The sequence below is a fragment of the Xyrauchen texanus genome, chromosome 4 (genome assembly GCF_025860055.1).
Source record: "Xyrauchen texanus isolate HMW12.3.18 chromosome 4, RBS_HiC_50CHRs, whole genome shotgun sequence".
NCBI lineage: Eukaryota > Metazoa > Chordata > Actinopteri > Cypriniformes > Catostomidae > Xyrauchen > Xyrauchen texanus.
This window is the reverse complement of record NC_068279.1, coordinates 46511850-46534315: the sequence shown is the minus strand read 5'-3', so window position 1 is coordinate 46534315 and position 22466 is coordinate 46511850. Positions and strand designations below refer to the sequence as shown.

At 46.5% G+C, this 22466-nt stretch overlaps 1 protein-coding gene across 1 annotated transcript in view; it reads left to right on the top strand.

Moving 5' to 3' along the window:
- The window catches only part of LOC127634225 (atrial natriuretic peptide receptor 2-like), an 83684-nt gene that overhangs the window by 58819 nt on the left and 2399 nt on the right, over positions 1 to 22466 (top strand). The window contains exons 17-21 of the mRNA XM_052113685.1: positions 1066 to 1189; positions 7268 to 7336; positions 7924 to 8098; positions 13584 to 13682; positions 16988 to 17079. Coding sequence (XP_051969645.1) covers positions 1066 to 1189; positions 7268 to 7336; positions 7924 to 8098; positions 13584 to 13682; positions 16988 to 17079 — 559 coding nt within the window. The remainder of the gene's footprint in view (positions 1 to 1065; positions 1190 to 7267; positions 7337 to 7923; positions 8099 to 13583; positions 13683 to 16987; positions 17080 to 22466) is intronic.

The following is a 22466-nucleotide window of genomic DNA, read 5'->3' as shown; positions in this document are numbered from 1 at the left end:
GTCCTTCCCTGAATCTGTCCAGTTCCCTGAGCCTGTCCAGTTCCCTAAGGCTGTCGACAAGCCTGTCCAGTTCCCTGAGGCTGTCGACGAGCCTGTCCAGTTCCCAGAGGCTGCCGACGAGCTTGTACAGATCCCAGAGGCTGTGGATGAGTCTGTCCAGTTCCCTGAATCTGTCCAGTTCCCTGAGCCTGTCCAGATCCCTGAGGCTGTCAACGAGCTTGTACAGTTCCCAGAGGCTGTCGATGAGTCTGTCCAGTTCCCTGAGACAGTCAACAAGTCTGTTCAGTCACCATCAGTAATCCTTTCCAGTCCATAGCGGCCCTCGACCAGCCCTTTGCTCAGTCCAGTTGCAGCACCTGTCAGACACAAACCACCAGCCTTTTGCTCAGTTCATTAAACAGCACATGTCAGACAGCTGACACAATCTGTTCAGTGTCAAGTGACTTCCCACTTCCAGTATGGCCCCTCCACAGCTGTCACTATCCTGTTCTAAGTGGCCACTGCCTTGCTTGTACTTCCTGCTGCTTTGCCTCTTGAACCTCCTGTTCTCCTCCCCCTGAACCCTTGCCTCCTATTGCTCCATCTCTGGATCCTCCACCTCCCATGGCTCTGCCCCCTGCCTGTCCATAAATCCTCATTCTCTCGCCTTGTTCCTGCAAACATTGCAATTGTTTTTGAGCATCGCCTGTTTTTGTTTTTAGATAAATATTTAACCGGTAAGAACTTTTAAATGCGGCTTAAGATGAAACAGACAAGCTGACTAATTATCGAGTACTGAAACTAGCTCTTTCGTTCTTTAATTAAATTAATCACCAATTTTAATAACGAAAAGTGTGGGAGTGTTAGCAGAGGGGAGCTCCCATATTTCCACATGCTTTAAATTTCCGCTCTGTTTGTACCTTTTTTTTTAGATATGGATTTATTAAATTAAATTATTTTCTTTTATCATCCATGCATTGTTAAACTAACTGATTGTTTGCAACTGCACGTCTGCTATTGTGTTTGTACTTGTGCATGGAAAATCATTTCACGGTTCAGCTCACTGTAACCTAATTCTCTCTGCAGTTCAGTGGCAGAGCAGCTCAAGCGAGGGGAGACCGTACAGGCTGAAGCCTTTGACAGCGTCACCATCTATTTCAGTGACATAGTGGGCTTTACATCAATGTCTGCTGAGAGCACACCGTTACAGGTTTGCACATGATTTAAAAAAACAAAGATCTGTGTGAATATTTGTAATGTGATTAAATATATACACTGCAGAAAATGGCTGTCAGAAAATAAGGAATTAAATTATACATTTGGGGAGGTTTATGATTAATACAAGTGAAATAAAGTCGACCAGTGGAACAAGAAAAATACACTTATCCACATACACACAGCTATATGAACACAGTTAATGTTTAAAATGTATTCTACATAAATAATATTATTTTAGTGCACAAACTAAATTTTTTACATTAACCCTCTGATGACCCCCGTGTTTCTGCTGTGTGCATTTTTCATTTCCCTTTTTGATTTGTAAACTAGTAGCACCTTATAAACAAACAAAGAAAATTTAAAAAATAAATGATAATAATTCTAGAGCAAATAGCTTCCCTAAAAATGTACAGTATGTCCACATATGTGGACAGCGGAACTAATTGTGCAATTTTAAGTAATACCATGCTATAGAAAGTCAGTTTTATTTTTTTCATCAAATAGTTTATTATGTGTCCAGGAGTGTTGGATATTCATGTTTTTGAGATATTATAAACACTACAGCTGATTTTCTATAAAGCTGACTTAATAATTAAACATCAAATCACTGCCAACCATGTTAAAATAAACTTTTGCATGATAACATTCTGAATCTATGTACTGATTATCATTGCTCCATGTCTGCCAAACAGGGTGAGTGGTCCAAACATCATCTGCAGCCTAAAACTGAATTTATGGTTAGATTTTAGGAGTGAATGCACTTACAGTAGCTGCATAGAAAGCTATAGGATGCACCCTTCTCCCTTTATTCCTATTTAGTGAATTACTTAACCTCCAGTGTGCTGTCTGTCTGCACTGGTCTCAAAACAGTTAGAAATGCACCTTATTTTTTTTATCTTAATTCCATAGCCTCTGAAAGCAAATCTTTTTAGCTTTTGTATGACTACATTTATTCTCAATGTAAAAATGCATAATAAAAATATAGGAAGGCATTAACTAATGTTAATGAATAGAACCATAGTGTACAGTGATGACAAAATTAAAAAATATCAAAATGTACATTAAAATGAAGCGAATTGACCCACAGATGTGTTAATGATGAAAAATATTCTAAATGACTAACAATGGTTTTTCAACTTTTAAGGGAACGCGATCCTAATTTCAATATATGTGGACATCCTGTTTATCAGCACGCTGATGTGCAAAAAATTAATGCATTTTTTAAAGCAACATAACAAACAAAATCTTTACAACCAAACAGGTTTCAATCAAAAAACGTAATGAGATTTTCTACCAGAGGCACTTTTGTTGGTGCTGCGCCAGTAGCAATGCTTTCTGTAAATTAACGTCAAGCTGTTGTGCAGTATTCAGTCGGTTTTAATTTGTTTAAATTATGTGTTGCGTAAAGTAAAGCCAAAATACAACTTCCACACATGTGGACAAGGGGACGCACAAGGTTAAAAGTAAAAAAAGTTAAAGTATATGTTATTATTAGCTTTTTGAAATTATATAAACTAACAATGAATAATTGTGTATTTATAAATGATCATTAACCAAGATTAATAATTGGAGTCAAAAATTGTTGTTCATTGTTAGTTCAAAATATAATATTTAGAACCTTATTGTAAAGTGTAACCATTGCATTGTTCATTTGTACTGCTGTCTGCATTGTTTTTGGACCTGAATCGCAAATGTATTAGTGTGCAAAAGTGGTGCAATGGTTTAATGAATTCACCCCTCAATATCTAATGCAAATTCAGTTGAATTTAGCTTGCCTCAAGGTTGTTTAAATATATTTACTGGAAAACAAGACAAGGATACTGATTAAGAACAATCAGTGAATGATGAATTCAGCTGAACATATGTTGAAATTCAGATTTTGTTATCTGTGGTTGGAGTGAACATAATCATATTTAGTACGCAGCTAACCTACATCTCTAATTGCAGAAGGTAATGCTAGCATTATGCATGATTTTTATTGTAAGCATCATATTTGACCAGATTTCATCACGCCAGAGAAAGATATAGACCGTCTAGGTTACGGATGTAACCTCCGTTCCCTGATGGAGGGAACGAGACATTGTGTCGAAGAAGCGACACTAGGGGTCTCTCTTGAGAGCTTTTTGCATCTCTGATCTATGAGAATTTGAGACAGAATTTGCATGTTCCGCCCCCGGACATACGGGTATAAAGGGAGGGAAATGCATCTGTCCATTCAGGATTTTTCTGAGTCGACAATGAGGTTCGGCCACAAAAGTGGCTCGGTTCAGCGACGTGGCCGGGAGGACACAACATCTTATTCCCTCCATCAGGGAACGGAGGTTACATCCGTAACCTAGACGCTCCCCGTCTGTCGCACACTTCGATGTTGTGTCAAAGAAGCGACACTAGGGGTCCAATTTAAATCACGCCATGCACTGAGCCGTGTACATGTTTTTACTGACACAGGAGCAGGCAGGTATTTTACGTGCCAAAGTGACCAGTTTTGCCAGGCTGGACGTACCCTTCCCCAACGCCCCATAAAATCATCAAAGCCTTCTGGTTCTTTACCCCTGACAGGGGGAACAAGGGTGACGTGCCAAGCATGGGAGGAGGCCACGCCAGCCGCACCTTTTCTCTCTCTCTATTTCTCGCATAGAGTTAAAGCGGCTGGGGCCATCTTAATGCTATCGTATGCATCGGGGAAGGCGATCTTTCCCAGTTTTCCTATTCTTTCAGGGGGGAAAGACCCTGCGGAGCCCTGCCCAGACTGAGGGAGGTAAACAGTTGTGAAATACATCACATGGGCTTTTAGGTCACATGTGGAGAATGGCGCCTCCTCATTGGGAGGGAGGAGTTGCTAGAAACACAGCGACCAGGGGACCGTGAGGACTGCCCAAGGGAGATGCGGGTCCGCTCACAAGGGGACTGTACCGCGGAAAATACACACAGGGGGAAAAGTCCACGTGGGAGCCCGTCCTGTGGAGCACCTATTCCAGTACAGGGTAAATTGAGTAGTAAATTGAATTCCTCCTCTGAATTCACAGACCAGAGGGCTAGGGGAAGGCGGCAGCCCAGTCGAGTCATCCGCGTCAGATGCCGGACCACTCTCCGATGCAGCGGCGAGCTCATCCGGCTCGGTGGGCTCAAGAGGATAGGCAGGCTGGCCGTGGTTCACGGGGATGTACCCGGCGAAACCAAGCCCGCTGCCATCCCCAAATCACCTCCATCGCCAGCTGGGTCGTCCTCAATCCCGTGGAAAGGAGCGACATGGGGGGGGGGGGGGGGCTTGAGTGGCGTTTCTTCTGAGGAAGGAAAGCCGCAACCGCAACGTTGCCAGTGAGAACATGAGCCATCCACAAACAGACACATGAGACAGCACCTGTGGCCGTCAGGAGCGGAGAGCACTTTACCGCATCCAGGAACTACACGGGGTGGAAGGGCATCTTTATAAAGATGCATCCTGAAAAGGACGTTTCAATGCCAGTATATTGCTCTTTTAGAGAAAATAACTGGGAAGGGGAAAAACTGCACTGCCGTGCAGAGAAGGGAAAAAGCCGCTGATATGCGCTGTAGATCCAACAGCAATCGTACTCAGGAGGAACAGTGTGTGACTTGCAGCTCGCTGCATACACAACCAGTCGGCTCCGAAGAAAATTTCGGAATGAAACAGACGTATTTCCCTCCCTTTATACCCGAATGTCCGAGGACAGAACATGCAAATTCTGTCTGCCAATTTCTCATTGGCCTTTTCTCATAGATCAGAGATGCAAAAAGCTCTCAAGAGAGACCCCTAGTTTCGCTTCTTCGACACAACGTCGAAGTGAGCGACATACAGGGAACACAGAATTCGTATTTGTTCTGAGCTGCAGAAAAAGATAAATATGTGTATTTGGACATGATGAGTGCGTTTCTTCTTAAATGGTCTTGTATTCACACTGATGCTCATGCACTATAAAATCCCTACACAAAATTCCACAAGGTTTAATGAAGGAAAGATGGTTTTAGTTTTGTTTGTATGTGTAAAGACCTACAACCTTAAATTCTCATGCAATTAATCCTGTTCTTTGGTAAACACAGCATTGAAGGTGATGGGCAAACTCAATGCTCAGCCAACAGAACAATTGTGCATCTCTCTTATGCCCTTTCAGGACTACAGTACATCTAACACAAATAGTTTGCTGTCATTCCTGTTCTTATGTAGAGAACAAAATCAAGATTTTCATTTAGGTCAGAGGTTCTTAACCTTGGGGTTGGGGGATACAGATTGGGTCATATTAGATTTCTATTACTCCATAATCAGATTTGTAATCAGATAACACATAATCAAATAATCAATGAGAAATCACATAATCAGATAATCAATGAGCAATGCATTTTAATTTTCTAGTGTTTACCATCATATGAAACTTATTTTTTCAACAGCACTGTTAATTTCTTCAGGTGAAAAACTTTTAACCTAGTCTCATAGAATGAACGTTCCTATAACTACATATTTCTGAAGTCCACAATTTGAGACTAGTCAAGCACGCAAGCTGACATGTGAGACGAGAGTGTGAAAATATTTTTCATTTTTCATTTTTCATTTTGTTTTTGGACACTATCTGTTTAGACTTTGGTTGAGGGTAGGGATGTTGTGTCTACCTCTCATTTGATTTTAGATCACTATTAGATAGGCTTAGGTTAAAGTTCATGGTGAGGGAGGCAAGTTTTACTCATTAAAACCTCCTTCTAATATTCACCTTAAAAACGTTTGTCTGATTACAACACCATTTCACTCGCTTTTGACGCCCTCCGGTGGACATTTCACAGGGAAACTGCAGCCAAATGTGTAATAAGGCACGTAATTTCGTTTTGCCAAAATCTTGCCATGGTCACAAAATAATCATGAGACCAGGCAAAAGTTTTTGACAACTTTAAATTATTCAAAAGGCCAGTGTTGCTGAAAGTTCTCATTTGAACTGAAAGCAGCTGAGTTTGCAAAATACTCTGAAATAAGACCATAAGTGGACAACAAAAGTAAATTGTCATGTGGCGTTCACTGATGTTTGGATCACACAGTTCAACTGCTGTTCAAATACATAAATCTAAACTCCAGCAGTTTTTCAGTGATTACGTTTTTAGTATGACAACTTCTTAGTGAAGTTGGCTTCCATGTTTAATTAATCATCTTTTCTGCTCTATGTATGCAAAAGTATTTCTGTATCAGGCCTTTTTCTGGGCGTACATCCAAAGGGATGGGATGGGGGGGACAGAAAGTATTTTAATTTGAGGGATTCATTAGGAGTTCATGCAGAAACAAATCACAGCAATGATTTCTCACTGAAGCTCTATGGGAAATGCCAAAGCTCCAGACAAAATAGAGTATTATTATACATTCTTTTTGAGCTTTGAGTTTTGGGGGCACAGTTGCAGAACTATTTCAGACAGGTTTTCATCACACACATCTGGGGAATCAGAAGAAGTCGAAAATTCCTGAGTGAATGAACTAAACAGAGAAACGTTTTGTATCTCGGCTGATTGCAAAGAAATCCTCCATTGGATGACACATACATCACTCTGCCAACACTTTCAATCAAAGTACTTAAAATTTTAATTACAGACAGCAGGTTTTTCATTTTGATTGTTTTTTAAATCCTTTTGCAGGTTTATAGGGACAGATCACCCAAAAATTACAATTCTCTCATCATTTACTCACCTCATGCCATCCCAGATGCATATGACTTTCTTTCTTCTGCTGAACACAAACACATTCCCTTTCACTTTCAGAATGTGAAAGAGAAAGATTTATAGTAAAAAAAAGGACTTAAATATTGATCTGTTTCTCACCGACACCTATCATATCCCTTCTGAATACATGGATTTAATCACTGGATATTCTTCTTAAAAATCTTCTTTTGTGTTCAGCAGAAAAAAGAAAGTCATGCACATCTGCGATGGCAATAGTGTGAGTAAATGATGAGGAATTTCATCCATTTCCAGCTCTAACTGGATGACCCATTTTAAAAGGCAATATACAGCTTGATCATTGTATTGCTTTATTCGTTTACAGAAGAATGTGTTCTTACTGGTCTCTTTTGCCTATGTACAGGTGGTGACATTGCTCAATGATCTCTACACCTGTTTTGATGCCATCATTGATAATTTTGATGTTTATAAGGTGAGTAGACTCTGCAATGTGCTTTAGTAGCTATAAGGTAATAAACAATTCTAACCACTGATACAATACTTAAGAGTTCTTACATATTCATGGATATTCCCAAGAGAATAATGCTTTATTACACAAGTTATAAATATTACTTTATTGTACAAGTTTTATGTCTCTTGTATCTATCTTCTCACTTAATAAAATAATTACAACTCAAATCAATAGTTCATGTTCATTTTTGTATTATTTGGTTAGTAGATAAATAATAAGTGGTAAAATGTACAGTCAGTTGGTAATTATTCCAAAATTAACACAGACAGGTCACGTATCACCCTGTAGGGGTTTATTCTGTGATAATGACTGACTGACTGCATTAATGACCGGTCAGATAATAAACACCTTTAGGATGATAAGAGATAAGATCTTCCTGGCAGGGTTTATTTTGTGATAATGACAAGTTGAAAGCCTTACTTATAAGTACATTGTGATTCACGATATACACAGGCTTCATAGAAATTGTCACTGAAACTTTCAGACAGCTTTCTTTCAAAGTTAAATGTGCTTGTTTGATTTTGCAGATGACATATCTTCTGTTTTAGGTGGAGACTATAGGTGATGCATATATGGTGGTCTCAGGTCTGCCTGTGCGGAATGGGAAACTACATGCACGAGAGATAGCTGGCATGTCATTGGCTTTACTGGAACAAGTTAAAACCTTCAAAATCAGACACAGACCCAACGATCAACTATGGCTGCGGATAGGAATCCACACAGGTACTGTACTGTCTATGCCTGCCAACTTTTGTCTAAAAACTTTTTTGTCTAATATTTAATGCTGTGCTTATTAGTAACTCTTTAATTTTAGGCTTAGTTTTACTTATGATTTGATTAGAAATGTTTGAGTTCATTTTAAAATCTTTTGTTTGCATGCACAACAATATGCTGATAACTATAAAAAATTATCCCACTGTAAAAACCTGATAATGGAAGAACATTGTGTTTACTTGAGATTTCTAATGAGTTTTTTTAAAATATTTTTGATTAAAAATCTAAATGGACATGCACACAAGATATGCACACTGATAAGCCAATGAAACTAAATGTGTAAATGGTAAATGTGTTTATATGTAGATCAAAACCAGGGTAATGCTAAGAGTGCTGGTCATTTTTTGCTTAAACAGTTTATAACCTTTCGTTATGAGTACAAATGAAATAAATGGTTCTAAATGTAACAAAGACCCTAAATCTAATAACCTTTTCAATAATTATAATTCAATATCTTCATTATTACCTTATATTATAATTATTAATAAGAATTAATAACCTTTTGACCCTTAATTGTAATAAAGAACAAAAGTTATATTTGTTTTGGGTTTATTACATTTAGTATATAATATTTTTTACATTTAGAAACAAAAGTACCCCTTATTTAAATTTAGAACCAAAAAGTGGTTTGAGCCTTTATTACATGTGAAACCAGCAGGGTGTTTATAAAAGTCACTACATTTAGACCCTTTAATGGTATTTAGGACCAAACATTCTTGCAATTAGATCCTATTTACATTTTACCTAAACGTAATTAGATTTATGACCAAATGTTATCACATTTAGGGCCTTTACATAATCTTTATGATGCCATTACAAGGCATTTACATGATCTTTTATGTTATCAGATTAAGGATAACCAGTTTAGAATCAACCCTTTGCAAAGCCCCGCCTTAAAAGTGACTCTGACCAATACTGTCTTAGCAACTGTTGCCCTGCCGCCATTACGCTGGCACGCGTTTTCTATTTTCCAATGACAGTACTTTTAAGTGGGATTTTATCAAAATAATCACAAAAATGTAAAACCAACAGTGGTCCGAGGAGGGACAAACCACAAACTGGCGACAGGGTGTTGGGCACCCAAGGCTCATCGATGCGCGAGGGCAAGGAAGGCTATACTGTCTGGTCCGAATCGACAGAAGGTCTACTGTGGCACAAGTCACAGAAAATTTTAATGATGGTTACAGGAGGAATGTGTCACAAAACACAGTGCATCGCACCCTGCTGCGTGTGGGGCTGCCTAGCTGCAGACCGGTCAGAGTGCCCATGATGCATCGTTCATGGCAGTCTCCCATTCAGTCCAATTGGGGGTTCTGCAGAGCTTGCCAGAGCGAGCAACTGTAACTAAGGTGGGTGGGGCTTAGCAAAGGTTCAATTGTGCATGTAAACACACCCATTGTTGAGATTTTTCTGAAAGTCTAGAGGAGTCATATACAGGGCTTGACATTAACTTTTTGACTCACTGGCCACTGTGGCGTTTGGTTGTGTCTAGCCATTTCATTATAGCCTCACAAAATATTCCAGTTATCCCATGTTGGCGCCATAAGTCTGACAATCGATGCAATACATTAGTTGTTTGTCTAGATCATATTGGTGAATGATCACATTGACTTGATTTGATTATTTCATATGCTTTTCAGGGTTGTCACTAGACTTCAGTGTCATCTGGGGCTTAGACCACAGGCAAAATTATAATATAAAAATAAGAAGAATCCTTCCTTCCATGACTTAAAAAATGACCACCCTACCTGTCAAATAATTATTATATTAAGCGCAACACTGTCAACGGTTCAGAACTTTTGTCACGAACCCCGCTCCCTCGCTCCGCCCCCTCGAGCTTCCACGCTCGTTCCGCCCCCTCGAGCTCGCACGCTCGTTTTGCTCCCTCGAGCTCGCACGCTCGTTTTGCTCCCTGTAGCCTTGACCGTCCCCATGGCCACATCCCCTGTTGGCCGAAGACGTCAGAGAAGGAAGAGGGCCCCTTCTCCCCAGTCTCATCTTGTACTCAAGACCGCAGAGGTTCCCTCAGAATCTTCCATGGCTCTGCCAGGCTCTGCTCCGCCCTCAGAGTCTTCCACGGCTCTGCCGGGCTCTGCTCCGCCCTCAGAGTCTTCCACGGCTCTGCCGGGCTCTGCTCCGCCCTCAGAGTCTTCCACGACTCTGCCAGCCTCTGCTCGGCCCTCAGAGTCTTCCACGGCTCTGCCAGCCTCTGCTCGCCCCTCAGAGCCCTCGCGGCCTCCGCCTCATGAGCCTCCCAAGTCTCCTCCTCTCGAGCCTCCCAGGGCTCCTCCTCTCGAGCCTCCTAGGGCTCCGTTTCTCAAGCCTCCCAGAGCTCTACCTCCCAAGCCCCCCAGGGTTCTGCCTTTCAAGTCTCTCGAGCCTCCCAGAGCTCTACCCCTCGAGCCTCCCAGAGCTCTGCCTCTCAAGCCTCCCAGGGCTTCTCCTCTCGAGTCTTTCAGGGCTCCCCCTCCTTCCAAGCCTCTCAGGGCTTCTCCTCCCAAGTGTTTCAAGGCTCCTCCTCCCAGGCCTCCCAGAGCTCTACCTCCCAAGCCCCCCAGGGTTCTGCCTTTCAAGTCTCTCGAGCCTCCCAGAGCTCTACCCCTCGAGCCTCCCAGAGCTCCGCCTCTCAAGCCTCCCAGGGCTTCACCTCTTGAGTCTTTCAGGGCTCCCCCTCCTTCCAAGCCTCTCAGGGCTTCTCCTCTCGAGTCTTTAAGGGCTCCACCCCTCAAGCCTCTCACGGCTTTGCCTCTCGAGTCTCTCAGGGCTCCTCCCCCTCTCAAGCCTCTCAGGGCTTCCCCTCTCGAGCCTCTCAGGGCTCCTCCTCCCCTCGAGCCTCTCAGGGCTCCGCCCCTCGAGTCTTTCATGGCTCCACCCCTCAAGCCTCTCACGGCTTCGTCTCTCGAGTCTCTCAGGGCTCCTCCTCCTCTCAAGCCTCTCAGGGCTCCGCCCCGAAGCCTCTCGAGCCTTCCAGGACTCTGCCACTAGAGCCTCCTACGGCTCCGCCTCTCGGGCCTCCTACGGCTCCCCCTCCAGAGCCTCCCACGGCTCCACCTCCTGAGCCTCTCACGGCTCTGCTCCCAAAGACTCCAGAGCTTTCTATGGCTCCGCCTCTTGAGCCTTCTACGGCTCCGCCTCTCGGGCCTCCTATGGCTCTACCCCCCGAGACTACAGAGCCTGCCAGGTCGTCGCCTCGGGGACCTCCCACGGTGCCACCTCCCTTGGCTCCACCTCCAGAGCCTTCCAGGCCTACCTCGCTAGAGCCTCCCATGGCGCCACCGTCATGGGCTCCACCTCCTGAGCCTTCCAGGCCTTCGCCCCTAAAACCTCCTTCGGCTCCACCTCCAGAGCCTTCTAGACCTACCCCCCTAAAGCCTCCCTTGGCTCCACCTCCAGAGCCTTCCAGGCCTTCGCTCCTAAAGCCTCCTTCGGCTCCACCTCCAGAGCCTTCCAGGCCTTCGCCCCTAAAGCCTCCTTCGGCTCCACCTCCAGAGCCTTCCAGAACCCCACCTCCAGAGCCGCCTACAGTGCCACCTCTGACGGCACCGCCTTTCACGGCTCAGCCCGAACTTCCTGACCCCCTTCCTGTCCTGTGGCCGCTTCCCTGGCCTCCGGACCCTATTCCTGTCCGGTGGTCACCTTCCAGACCCCCAGACCCAGTCCTTGTCCTCCAGTCGCCTTCCAGACCCCCTGACCCAGTCTCTGCCCTTTGGATGCCCCCTAGATCTCCCGACCACCCGCCTGTCCGCTATGTTCCCCCTGACCTTGCCTTGAACCTGCCCATTGACCCCATGGACTGTCTCATTTCCCTCTGTGCCCCTTGGACTGCCCTCAGTTTTGTTTGTGTGTTTTGTGGGTTGTCTGTTCAGGGTTTTTTGTTTGTTGGGATCGTCCAGCACCACTTCCCAGAGGTCGCGCTCCTCGCAACAGAGCGTGGCCGTCAGGAGCCGTCCGTTTTAGAGGGGGGAGTACTGTCACGAACCCCGCTCCCTCGCTCTGCCCCCTCGAGCTTCCACGCTCGTTCCGCCCCCTCGAGCTCGCACGCTCGTTCCGCCCCCTCGAGCTCGCACGCTCGTTTTGCTCCCTCGAGCTCGCACGCTCGTTTTGCTCCCTCGAGCTTCCACGCTCGTTTTGCTCCTACGAGCTCTCATGCTCGTTAGCAGGTCTCCCTCCTCGGGCTCGCATGCCCGCTCTCCTATCACCAGTATTAGTTTCACCCGCACTCGTCCCAATCACTAGATCATTAGTTTCACCTGTACTCGTCTTATCACCCCTTTATTCGTTACACCTGCACCGCTCGTTAGTTCCCCTATTTATATCACAGCACATTCGTTTCACACCGGTTGGTTATTGTATTTAGTTTCCGTGTCTTTGCCCCCGCTAGTCTCGTCTAGTTTTGAACTCCTCTTGTCCTCCTCTTAGCTTGCCAGCTCCCCTTGTTCCCCTGTCTTTTGCTCCCCACTAGTCCCGTCTAGTTACTCTGATCCTGTTTCCCGGCTTCGACCCCCCCACTCTCGTTGACCACTCTCTCCCGGATTTGCCCCTTTACTCCACTTTGATTCCCCGGCTTTTGACCCTACGCTTCCCTCGACAACTCTTCTCTGGATTTACCCTGTTTGTACTTTTGCCTGCACTGCTATTAATAAAAGCAGTTTCCTCCGACATTGTGACTGTCTCATCTTGGGTGTGTGTGTGCGGGTTACAACTTTATATGAGCAAACATCAGGTGCACAATAAACTAATTAAACACCTTCTTAATTTAAATTGCGGATCAAAGCGAGAACTTGTCGCACACTGTTCATTGCGCAGAAACTAATGCTACCTAAAGAAACGGCACATGCCAAAGTGCCAAGTAAGAGTGGCAGGGGTAAACGCCACAACCATGGTCTATCCACATTTGACAGGTAGACCGCTGTTAATATCAAGCCTTTTATGTAACATTTAAGAGTACATTTTTCTCAAAAGTACAATCCGAGAAGCAGGAGTCTCCATTTGTTCTCCATATAATTTACTATCTAGGAAAATTAATTAAGCTATTAAAGAGGTCTCAGTTGTGATTTTCTTTTCAATGGGGTATACAAGCTACTGTGTGAAGCAGATTTCTCCATTCAAGGCTGAGATTTATAGAATTCATATTTTCTGTCTCTGGAAAACTTCTCCCTTGCTCTCGGTCAAACACTAATCCTTTTCACGTTGTTATATTGCTCCAGCAGGTTTCCACCGCAGGATCTGTATACATTTTCTCAGTCTCTGTGTACACAAATAGATGTGCAATTGAGAGGATTATGAGGAGCTAAGCCAGATATGATCTGATCACAGCCAGTTGTTCTGATTCTGTTGATGTTTCTACCTGTTAAGATGCATTAGGACTGTATATAAGTAGGAACACGCGGTGTCCTGCAGTGAATTAATACCCTTCTCTGCCACATGTGTGCAGGGCCTGTCTGTGCTGGTGTAGTGGGTCTTAAGATGCCTCGGTACTGTTTATTTGGTGACACTGTCAACACAGCATCCCGTATGGAGTCTACAGGGGAAGGTGGGTAACAGATTTTTTTTTTTGGATCATTCTTTAAGATGCCAGTATGTTTTCCCCCCACAAATGCAGCATGAGACAAAGGTGACAAAATCTCCATGTGATATTTAAGGTTAATAACATATAGGGGTCTTTAGTAGATAATTAGGTTCATTGATTTCATTGATTGTTTTTTTTATGGTATGCTCAACTTGCTGTTTTTTTATGGTATGCTGATTGTGTAATACATTGATTGCTATGGCATGTTATAAATATCCCGATATCTTGCTTTGAAAGCTTGAGTTCATGTAGCATATACAGTTTCCATTAAATGTGATAAATGCCATATTCTGTTCCAAAACCTAGTGATCTACCTACCTAGACAGAAATTTAGAGCATCACTTTTGTGTGTCCTTGATGTGCAGACTAATGTGGGATATTTATTCCTGATATCTGTGACTTCTGACTTTAAAGGCATGAAGGCTTTCCATTGCCCGGTGCTCAGAAGATGATGTATAAGGAAAAAAAAGCATAGCTCTGCATGTTTTCGTTGTCAAACAAGAAGTTTCCTAGCAACCAAATTGTGGAGAATAAATGATGCTATGCAATGATGGCATTCGTTTTGCAGGTGTATGATTATGAACAGGGAAGATCATTTACCATGCTGTTTATGGAAAAGTTTGCTTAGAACTGAAGTGTGAACAGAATTGACACACTTCAGCTTTAACAGTTTTAATTTTTATATAATATTGTGACTGAGTCATTGATAATGAATTCATCTTTAATTAAAAGTGAATCATTATCATTAGCTGTGTACATCTCCTTGGGTAACGCTATGTTAGCATGACATGAATCTCTGCAAAATCCAAGAGTATTTGATTTTGGAAGTCTGTGAGCTGGAAGTCTGACGTTTCCAAGGTGGAAGTGGCGTTCTATTGCGTTGAATTGAAGTGAAAGTCAATGTCAATGAATGGAATGCAAAATAATTGAGAAAAATTCATCATTATAGATGGTTGAGGGAGTCAACCGGAATGCCAATTATACTTATGTTTTATTCAGTACTGAACAGGATAGATAAAAATTGTACCATCTAATGAAAATAGATTATTTCACCCAATATTACGTGTGCTACATATTTTTATGTTTATTAAGGGATCGAGGGATTAGCAACAGGCTAACACGAAACTCTATTGGAATCAACTTTGTGTGTTAGTTCAAGTCTTTAGTGTGCTTCATGCGCTGAGGGCTATTAGCAAGAAACACGTGGGTGACTTTTAAGGTACTTATGATATACTTTGGTTTTGGCGCAAACGATTAGCATGTGTACACAGTCAAATGCCTTTCAAAGTATACTTTATTTGACTGTGTGGTTGGTGCATGTGCTCTACAGCTGCTATGAGATACTTGACTATTTCTCTTTAGGAGTTAAGACCCATAAAGATGTCTTTATATTCCTTCAGACTCAATAATACAAATGCAGGGATCTCCTGACCAATTCACACATGTGCTCTTGACGTACACATCCACTGTTGTTGTTTCCACCTTCGTCTCCTGATGTTTAGCTGTGATTACATATTCTTCTAATGCTTCTTCGTGACAGCAACGGCTCAGTTCTGGGTGTTGCCACCTTGTGGACCCACTAATTAGTGTAAAAAATTCCAGGCGCCTGCGCATTCTACACGCTTGGCGATCACTAGGTTTGAAAAATCTGGCTGCATTCAGTGCTCGAGCACTCTGCTGATGACGAAATTTGTTTCACACATCCTGAACACAGATGCTCAATATTCACTTCTGACCGAAGTATACATTAGAAGGTAGCTACCTACAGGTATGTACATAGTAAACAGCGAAGCAGCTCACTATAGGGTAAGCGCAAGTCCGAGCAATGCTTTTAGGACACTATCGTTTGGTTTAGCCATTGGTTAGTTGTTAGTATCTCTTTTTTCAACTCTCATGTGATTTTTAGATTGGTTAAGTATAGGTTCAATTTCACTCGTTTTTGGCACACCCCTGCTGGACATTCCACTGGGAAGCTGCAGCGAAACGTCTAATGAAACATGTACGTTCGTTTTGCAAAAATGTTGCCACGGTCACGTAATTTTCATGAGATCAGGCTGAAAATTGTGTTTATCTACTGTCTGAAAAGGAAAGTCATTTTAGAGGTGGAGGAAGTTATTGTATTTTGATGGAAGATAACATCAAAAGAAGATTTTGTTTTTACTTTGGAATAACATGCACTAATGATCCCTTCACGGAAAGACCAGGAACATGTACTGTATTAAGAAAATAAAAAGGGTCATATTAGATTTCAAGCTACTTTTCACTTGTATTGAGATTTATATGCATTTGACCCATCCACAAGTAAAAGCTGTTTATCAGACTTACCCCATGTATCGGCTTAAATTCCACTTCCTGAGCTTTGCTTTATGTACTCATTAATAATCAATCATTTATGACAGTGACACTCAAACAGTATACTTTGTGATATATAGCATGCAATAATTTGGATAATAATGGATCCTAGTGCACACTAAGCTGTAAAGATCAGGGACTAAACCTTATGGAGCTTGTTTACAGACTGAGTTCCTTCGATTTGACAGCATAATGTTGTTGTTATAAAGGGGACAGATTGCCCATTACGTGGGCTCCATATGTGTAGTGTCTGTCATTCTTATGTACGGTGAATCATAAATCTTTCATCAAGCATGGTGTCTTATGTCACTGTGCACTTACAGTGATTGGCTGTGGCTCTTAAAGAAATAGTTCACTGAAAAATGCAGCTGCAGCTGCATTTCATCTTATTTGTGGAAATGTGCATGCTGCTCTTTTCCACACTACGAAAGTACAGTATATGGTGACCAGGGGCTGTTAAACTCCAAAATAGAAAAAAAACAACAACAAAAAAACACCTTAGTAGTATCATAAAAGTGGGTCATGTGACTTGTGCGCTATATTCCCAGTTTCATTCCTGCTTACACATATTCAAACTTGCTGTGTCAAGATGTGTTGCACCAGGTTTTGTAACCGATCTTTTTGTCTTGTCACGATGCATGTGCAATTGTGCATGACATTTGAGATCTACAGTAGAGGGGAAGCTATATTGTGAATAAAATGTCAATTTCGGTCAGTTTTATGGTGCTTTTTTGCCCTTTTTTGGAGCTTTACAGCACCAATCCATATTCACATGAACAACCTGCAACATATTTAATTGTGTGTTGCACAGATGAAAGAAAGTCTTAAGGATTTGTAACAGTATGAGGGTGGGTAAATGATGACAGAATTTTAGTTTTTGGTGAACTATCCCTTTAAACAATATTTTTTCTCCACAGCTCTGAAGATACATGTGTCTTCAGCTACCAAAGAGGTGCTGGACGAGTTTGGCTACTTCGAACTACAGCTGCGAGGAGACGTGGAAATGAAGGTATGGAGTTCAAATTACACATGTTTGAGAAATGATTAACAATATTTATAATGAAATTTTAATTATTTTTTGAATACATAATGTGTAAGCTGGTGTAATTCTTCCACCCCTATTCAAAAATTCCTGTAGGAATATGTCATAATCAATAGTTCCATAGAACCAATTTTAAAGGATCCTAATGGGGAATTTTTCTTTCCCCTTCTGTCGCTCTCTCCACGTTGTGTTGGAGAAGCGACACTAGGGGTCTCTCTTGAGCGCCAATATCCACCTCTGATCTATGAAAAAAGGCCAATGAGAGTTGGCAGCCAGTATTTGCATGTCCCGCCCCTGGACATAAGGGTATTTAAGCGGCGCAAATACGGGAGTTCATTCAGAAAATTTCTTCGGAGCCGATGGTCTGTCTGCAGTTTGCTGCGAGTTTACACACCACTACGTTCCTGTTTCCTCTGACGATCTGCATGCTGTTGGATTTGACGGCGCACAACAGCGGCTTTCTCCTACTTTGCACGGCGTGCATTGTTGCCCCTGAGCGCTTCGACAGCGCAGACACACACACACACATACTGTGTATTAAAAGAGTTATTTCCCTTAAAAGAGTGAATTTCTCTAAAAGAGCAAAACACAGCGGCGTTGAACGTCCTTTTCAGGACGCGTCTTTTTCAAGATGCCCTTCCACCCCTGTGTTGTTCCTGGATGCGGTAGAAGCCTCTCTGCTTCAGACGGCCACAGGCGCTGTCTCGTGTGTTTGGGCCACGATCACACCGAGGCAGCGTTTGTGGATGGTTCATGTTCTCACTGCGAGAACATGACCATGACCACGTTGCGGTCGCGGCTTGCTTTCAACAGGAAGCAAGCTACCCCAGCTGCACCCCGCATTGTTCCTTCTTCCCACGGGATTGAGGACGATGCGGTTGGCGCTGGGGGCAATTTGGGGGCGGCAGCGGGTGCAGTTTCGCCGGGTAGCCCCCCGCGAACCTCCCGTTCCCCGACACGCTCGCTGGTCCCCGTCCACGCTCGCGGCGATAGCGGCTCGCCTCACGGCCTGGCTGTCTATCCTCCTGAGCCCGAAGCAGATGAGCTCGCCGCCGCATCGGAGAGTGTGATGTCTGATGCCGAGGACTCCCCTGGACTTCGGGCCAGCAGGCCCAGGCTGACGTCGGACCTCCTCCTCAGTCACGAACCTGCCACCTGCCGGGCGTGCGGAGCAAGGTAAGTGCTTTGAGTCTATTTTCAGCACCTCAGCCTCAGGCCGCAATGAAGCCGCCCGACGCTCAGATGTCTGACATGCTTTCCCGGGCCGCCGTGAGCGTGGGGTTGGATTGGAACACTCCATCCTCCCCACAGCCTTCACGGTTGGATGACTGGTTCCTGGGGACAGCGCGCCATTCGTGGCCACGCATCCCCCCGGTCCCGTTTTTCCCGGAGGTGCATGACGAGCTGACGTCTACGTGGAGAGCCCCGCTCTCCGCTCGTCTAGGTGCCACCCGCTCCACTCTCACCACCCTCAACGGCGGAGAGCGCCACGGATACGGGGCGATTCCCCAGGTCGATAGGGCAGTTGCGTAACATCTATGCCCCGGTAGCCCTACCTCCTGGCGTGGCCGCCCCGTACTCCCATCCAAGCCCTGTAGGACAACATCCTCGCTCAACACGAAGGCCCTGTTGATGCGATGGCCCTCCTGCAAGTCCACCAGGCCAAAGCACTCAGAAACATGCACGGGGGTGGACCTGTTCCTGATGTGCTGCAGGAACTGCGCTCAGCGACCGACCTCGCTCTGAGAGCGACGAAGGCCACAGCGCAGGCACTCGGACAGGCGATGGCCACCCTAGTGGTCCAGAAACGCCATCTCTGGCTCAACCTGGTCGAGATGCATGAGGCCGACAAGAACCGCTTCCTAGACGCACCTGTCTCCCAGATTGGCCTTTTCGGCGACACTGTCGAGGACTTCGCCCAACAGTTCTCCGCGGTGAAGAAGCAGGCGGAGGCCATATCTCACATCATGCCTTGCCGCACACCTGCCGCTACGGGCCCTGCCCCGTCTGCTCGCCGAGGGCGTCCCCCTGCGGCGAGGAAACCAGCTCCTGCTCCACCTAAACCCGGGCCCAGCTCTCAGCCCCACCGTCGAGCACCCCGCAGGCGGCACACGCCCCCTGTCTCATGGACCCCCTCTAGGACCCGGAAGGCTCCCAAGCGTTCCTGAGACAGTTGACCCAGAGCCGAAGACGTTAGCTCCGGAGGCGGTAAGACCGCTCCGTCCCCCGGTGGAGGGCCGGGTGGAGAATCCTTTGTTTTTTCATTTGCCACACCCCCTGACGGGGGCTGTGGTACCCACATTCTCAATAAAAGAGCTATTTCCTTTGCCTCTGGGTCACCTGGCCCGCAAATGCCGTTCTCATGGCAATGTGCTTTCAGATTATGACAGTCCCAGTACACCAGACGCGGCGATCCCGCCTTCCGCCTGCCCACGACTGTCCCCCGGCCGGCCGGTTCAGATGAGTCCAGAGGACGCCGACGTCGGACCTCCTCCTCAGTCACGCACCTGCCACCTGCCGGGCGTGCGGAGCAAGGTAAGTGCTTTGAGTCTATTCTCAGCACCTCAGCCTCAGGCCGCAATGAAGCCGCCCGACGCTGCATTACCTGTTCCGCCCCGCTGCGAGGCCCCGCCGGGTACATCCAAAATACTTGTCCCTTTGGTGCCCCTAGCGCAGAGCTGGGAAGCGTGGCTTTCGCGTCCCAATGCGTCACGCTGGCTGCACTGGACCATTCGACTCGGTTACGCAATTCAGTTTGCCCGGCTCCCGCCCCCCTTCAGGGGCGTCCGCTTTTCCTCAGTACACGGCGAGCATGCCAGTTCCCTGCGCACGGAGATTGTGACCCTCTTAGCCAAGGGCGCGGTAGAGCCCATCCCTCCAACCGAAATGAGGAAGGGTTTCTACAGCCCTTACTTCATTGTACCCAAGAAAGGCGGCTTACGACCAATCCTGGACCTGCGAGTTTTCAATCGGGCCTTGTTAAAACTCCCGTTCAAAATGCTCACGCAGAGAAATATTCTGGCTGGCGTTCAGCATCTAGATTGGTTCGCAGCGGTAGACCTGAAGGACGCGTACTTCCACGTCTCAATTCTGCCGCGACACGGACCCTTCTTACGGTTCGCGTTCGACGGCCAGGCATTTCAGTACAAAGTCCTCCCCTTCGGCCTGTCTCTGTCCCCTCGCGTCTTCACGAAGGTCGCAGAGGCGGCCCTTTTTACTATGCACACACAGAGACCAGGTGCTCCGGCACCTCAGCCGCTTGGGGCTTCAGGTCAACTGGGAAAAGAGCAAGCTCACTCCGGTTCAGAGCATCTCTTTTCTCGGGTTGGAGTTAGACTCAGTCTCAATGACAGCACTTCTCACGAGCGAGCGTGCTCAGTCGGTGCTGGACTGCCTCGCTTCCTTCAAGCCAGGCACAGTGGTCCCTCTAAAACTTATCCAGAGGCTCCTGGGGCATATGGTGTCCTCCGCGGCAGTCGCGCTGCTGGGGTTGATGCATATGAGACCACTCCAGCACTGGCTCCAGACTCGAGTTCCGAGACAAGCATGGCACCACGGCAGGCATCGGGTAAGGATCACCCCCGCCTGCCTCAAAACACTCCGACCCTGGACAGACCTCTGCTTTTTACGGGCAGGAGTGCCCCTGTAGCAGGTGTCCCGATGCGTTCTGGTCACATCCGACGCCTCCCGGTCCGGGTGGGGTGCCGTGTGCAGCGGGCACGCAGCAGCGGGCCGTTGGAAAGGGGCCCCGCTGCGTTGGCACATCAACTGCCTGGAGTTGCTGACCGTCCTTCTCGCCCTCAGGAAGTTCCTCCCGTTAGTTCGGGACAAACACGTCCTCATGAGATCGGACAGCACCACGGTGGTGGCGTACATAAATCGGCAAGGCGGCGTACGCTCCCGCCACATGTCACAACTCGCCCGCTGTCTCCTCCTATGGAGCCAACCACTCACATCCCCGGCAAGCTCAACGTCGTAGCGGACGCGCTATCACGACAACGCCTGCCCGGCGGGGAGTGGAGGCTTCACCCCCAGTCGGTCCAGCTGATTTGGGAACGGCTTGGCAAGGCCCAGGTTCGCCTCCCAGGAAACCTCCCACTGCCTGCTCTGGTACGCCCTAACAGAGGCTCCCCTCGGGACAGACGCGCTGGCACACAGCTGGCCCTCGGGGCTGCGCAAGTACGCATTTCCCCCAGTGAGCCTTCTTGCACCGGTGCTGTGCAAGGTCAGGGAGGATGAGGAGCAAGTCACGCTAGTGGCCCCCTACTGGCCCAATCGGACTTGGTTCTCGGAACTCAGGCTTCTCGCGACAACTCCTCCCTGGCGAATTCCCCTGAGAAAGGACCTCCTCTCTCAGGGACGGGGCATGCTCTGGCACCCGCACCCAGACCTCTGGAACCTCCACGTCTGGTCCCTGGACGGGATGCGGAAGAGCTAGCCGGCTTACTGGCGACCGTTGTGAATACAATCAACCAAGCCAGAGCCCCCTCTACCAGGCACCTTTACGCCCTAAAGTGGCGCTTGTCGCAGATTGGTGTTCTTCCCGAACTGAAGACCCGCAGAGATGCGCGATCAAGTCAGTGCTCCTGTTCCTACAGGAGAGGCTGGACAGGAGGCTGTCCCCGTCCACCCTCAAGGTGTATGTTGCAGCCATTGCCGCCCACCACGATCCTGTAGATGGCAAGTCTTTGGGTAAGCACGACCTGATCCTCAGGTTCCTGAGAGGCACCCGGAGGTTGAATCCCTCCTGGCCAGGCCTAGTTCCCTCCTGGGATCTCTCGGTAGTCTTGGCAGGACTCCAGAGACCTCCCTTCGAGCCGCTTGAATCAATTGGACTCAGGGCCCTCTCTCTTAAGACGGCCCTGCTGATCGCGCTCGCCTCTATCAAGAGGGTCGGGGACCTGCAAGCGTTCTCTGTCAGCGACACTTTCCTGGAGTTCGGTCCGGCGGATACGTCTGTGATCCTAAGACCGCGACCGGGCTATGTGCCCAAGGTTCCTACCACACCATTCCGAGATCAGGTAGTGAACCTGCAAGCGCTGCCCCGGGAGGAGGCAGACCCAGCCCTTTCGTTGCTGTGTCCAGTGCGCACCCTGCGCATTTACCTGGACCGCACACAGAGCACCAGACGCTCTGAGCAGCTCTTTGTCTGCTTTGGGGGACGGCAGAAAGGGAATGCCGTCTCCAAACAGAGGCTCGCCAACTGGGTTGTCGATGCCATCACACTGGCTTATCACACCCAGGCCGTGCCCCAACCCTTGCGGGTCCGAGCTCACTCAACAAGGGGTGTTGCATCCTCGTGGGCACTGCCAAGGGCACCTCCCTAGCAGACATCTGTAGAGCCGCGGGTTGGG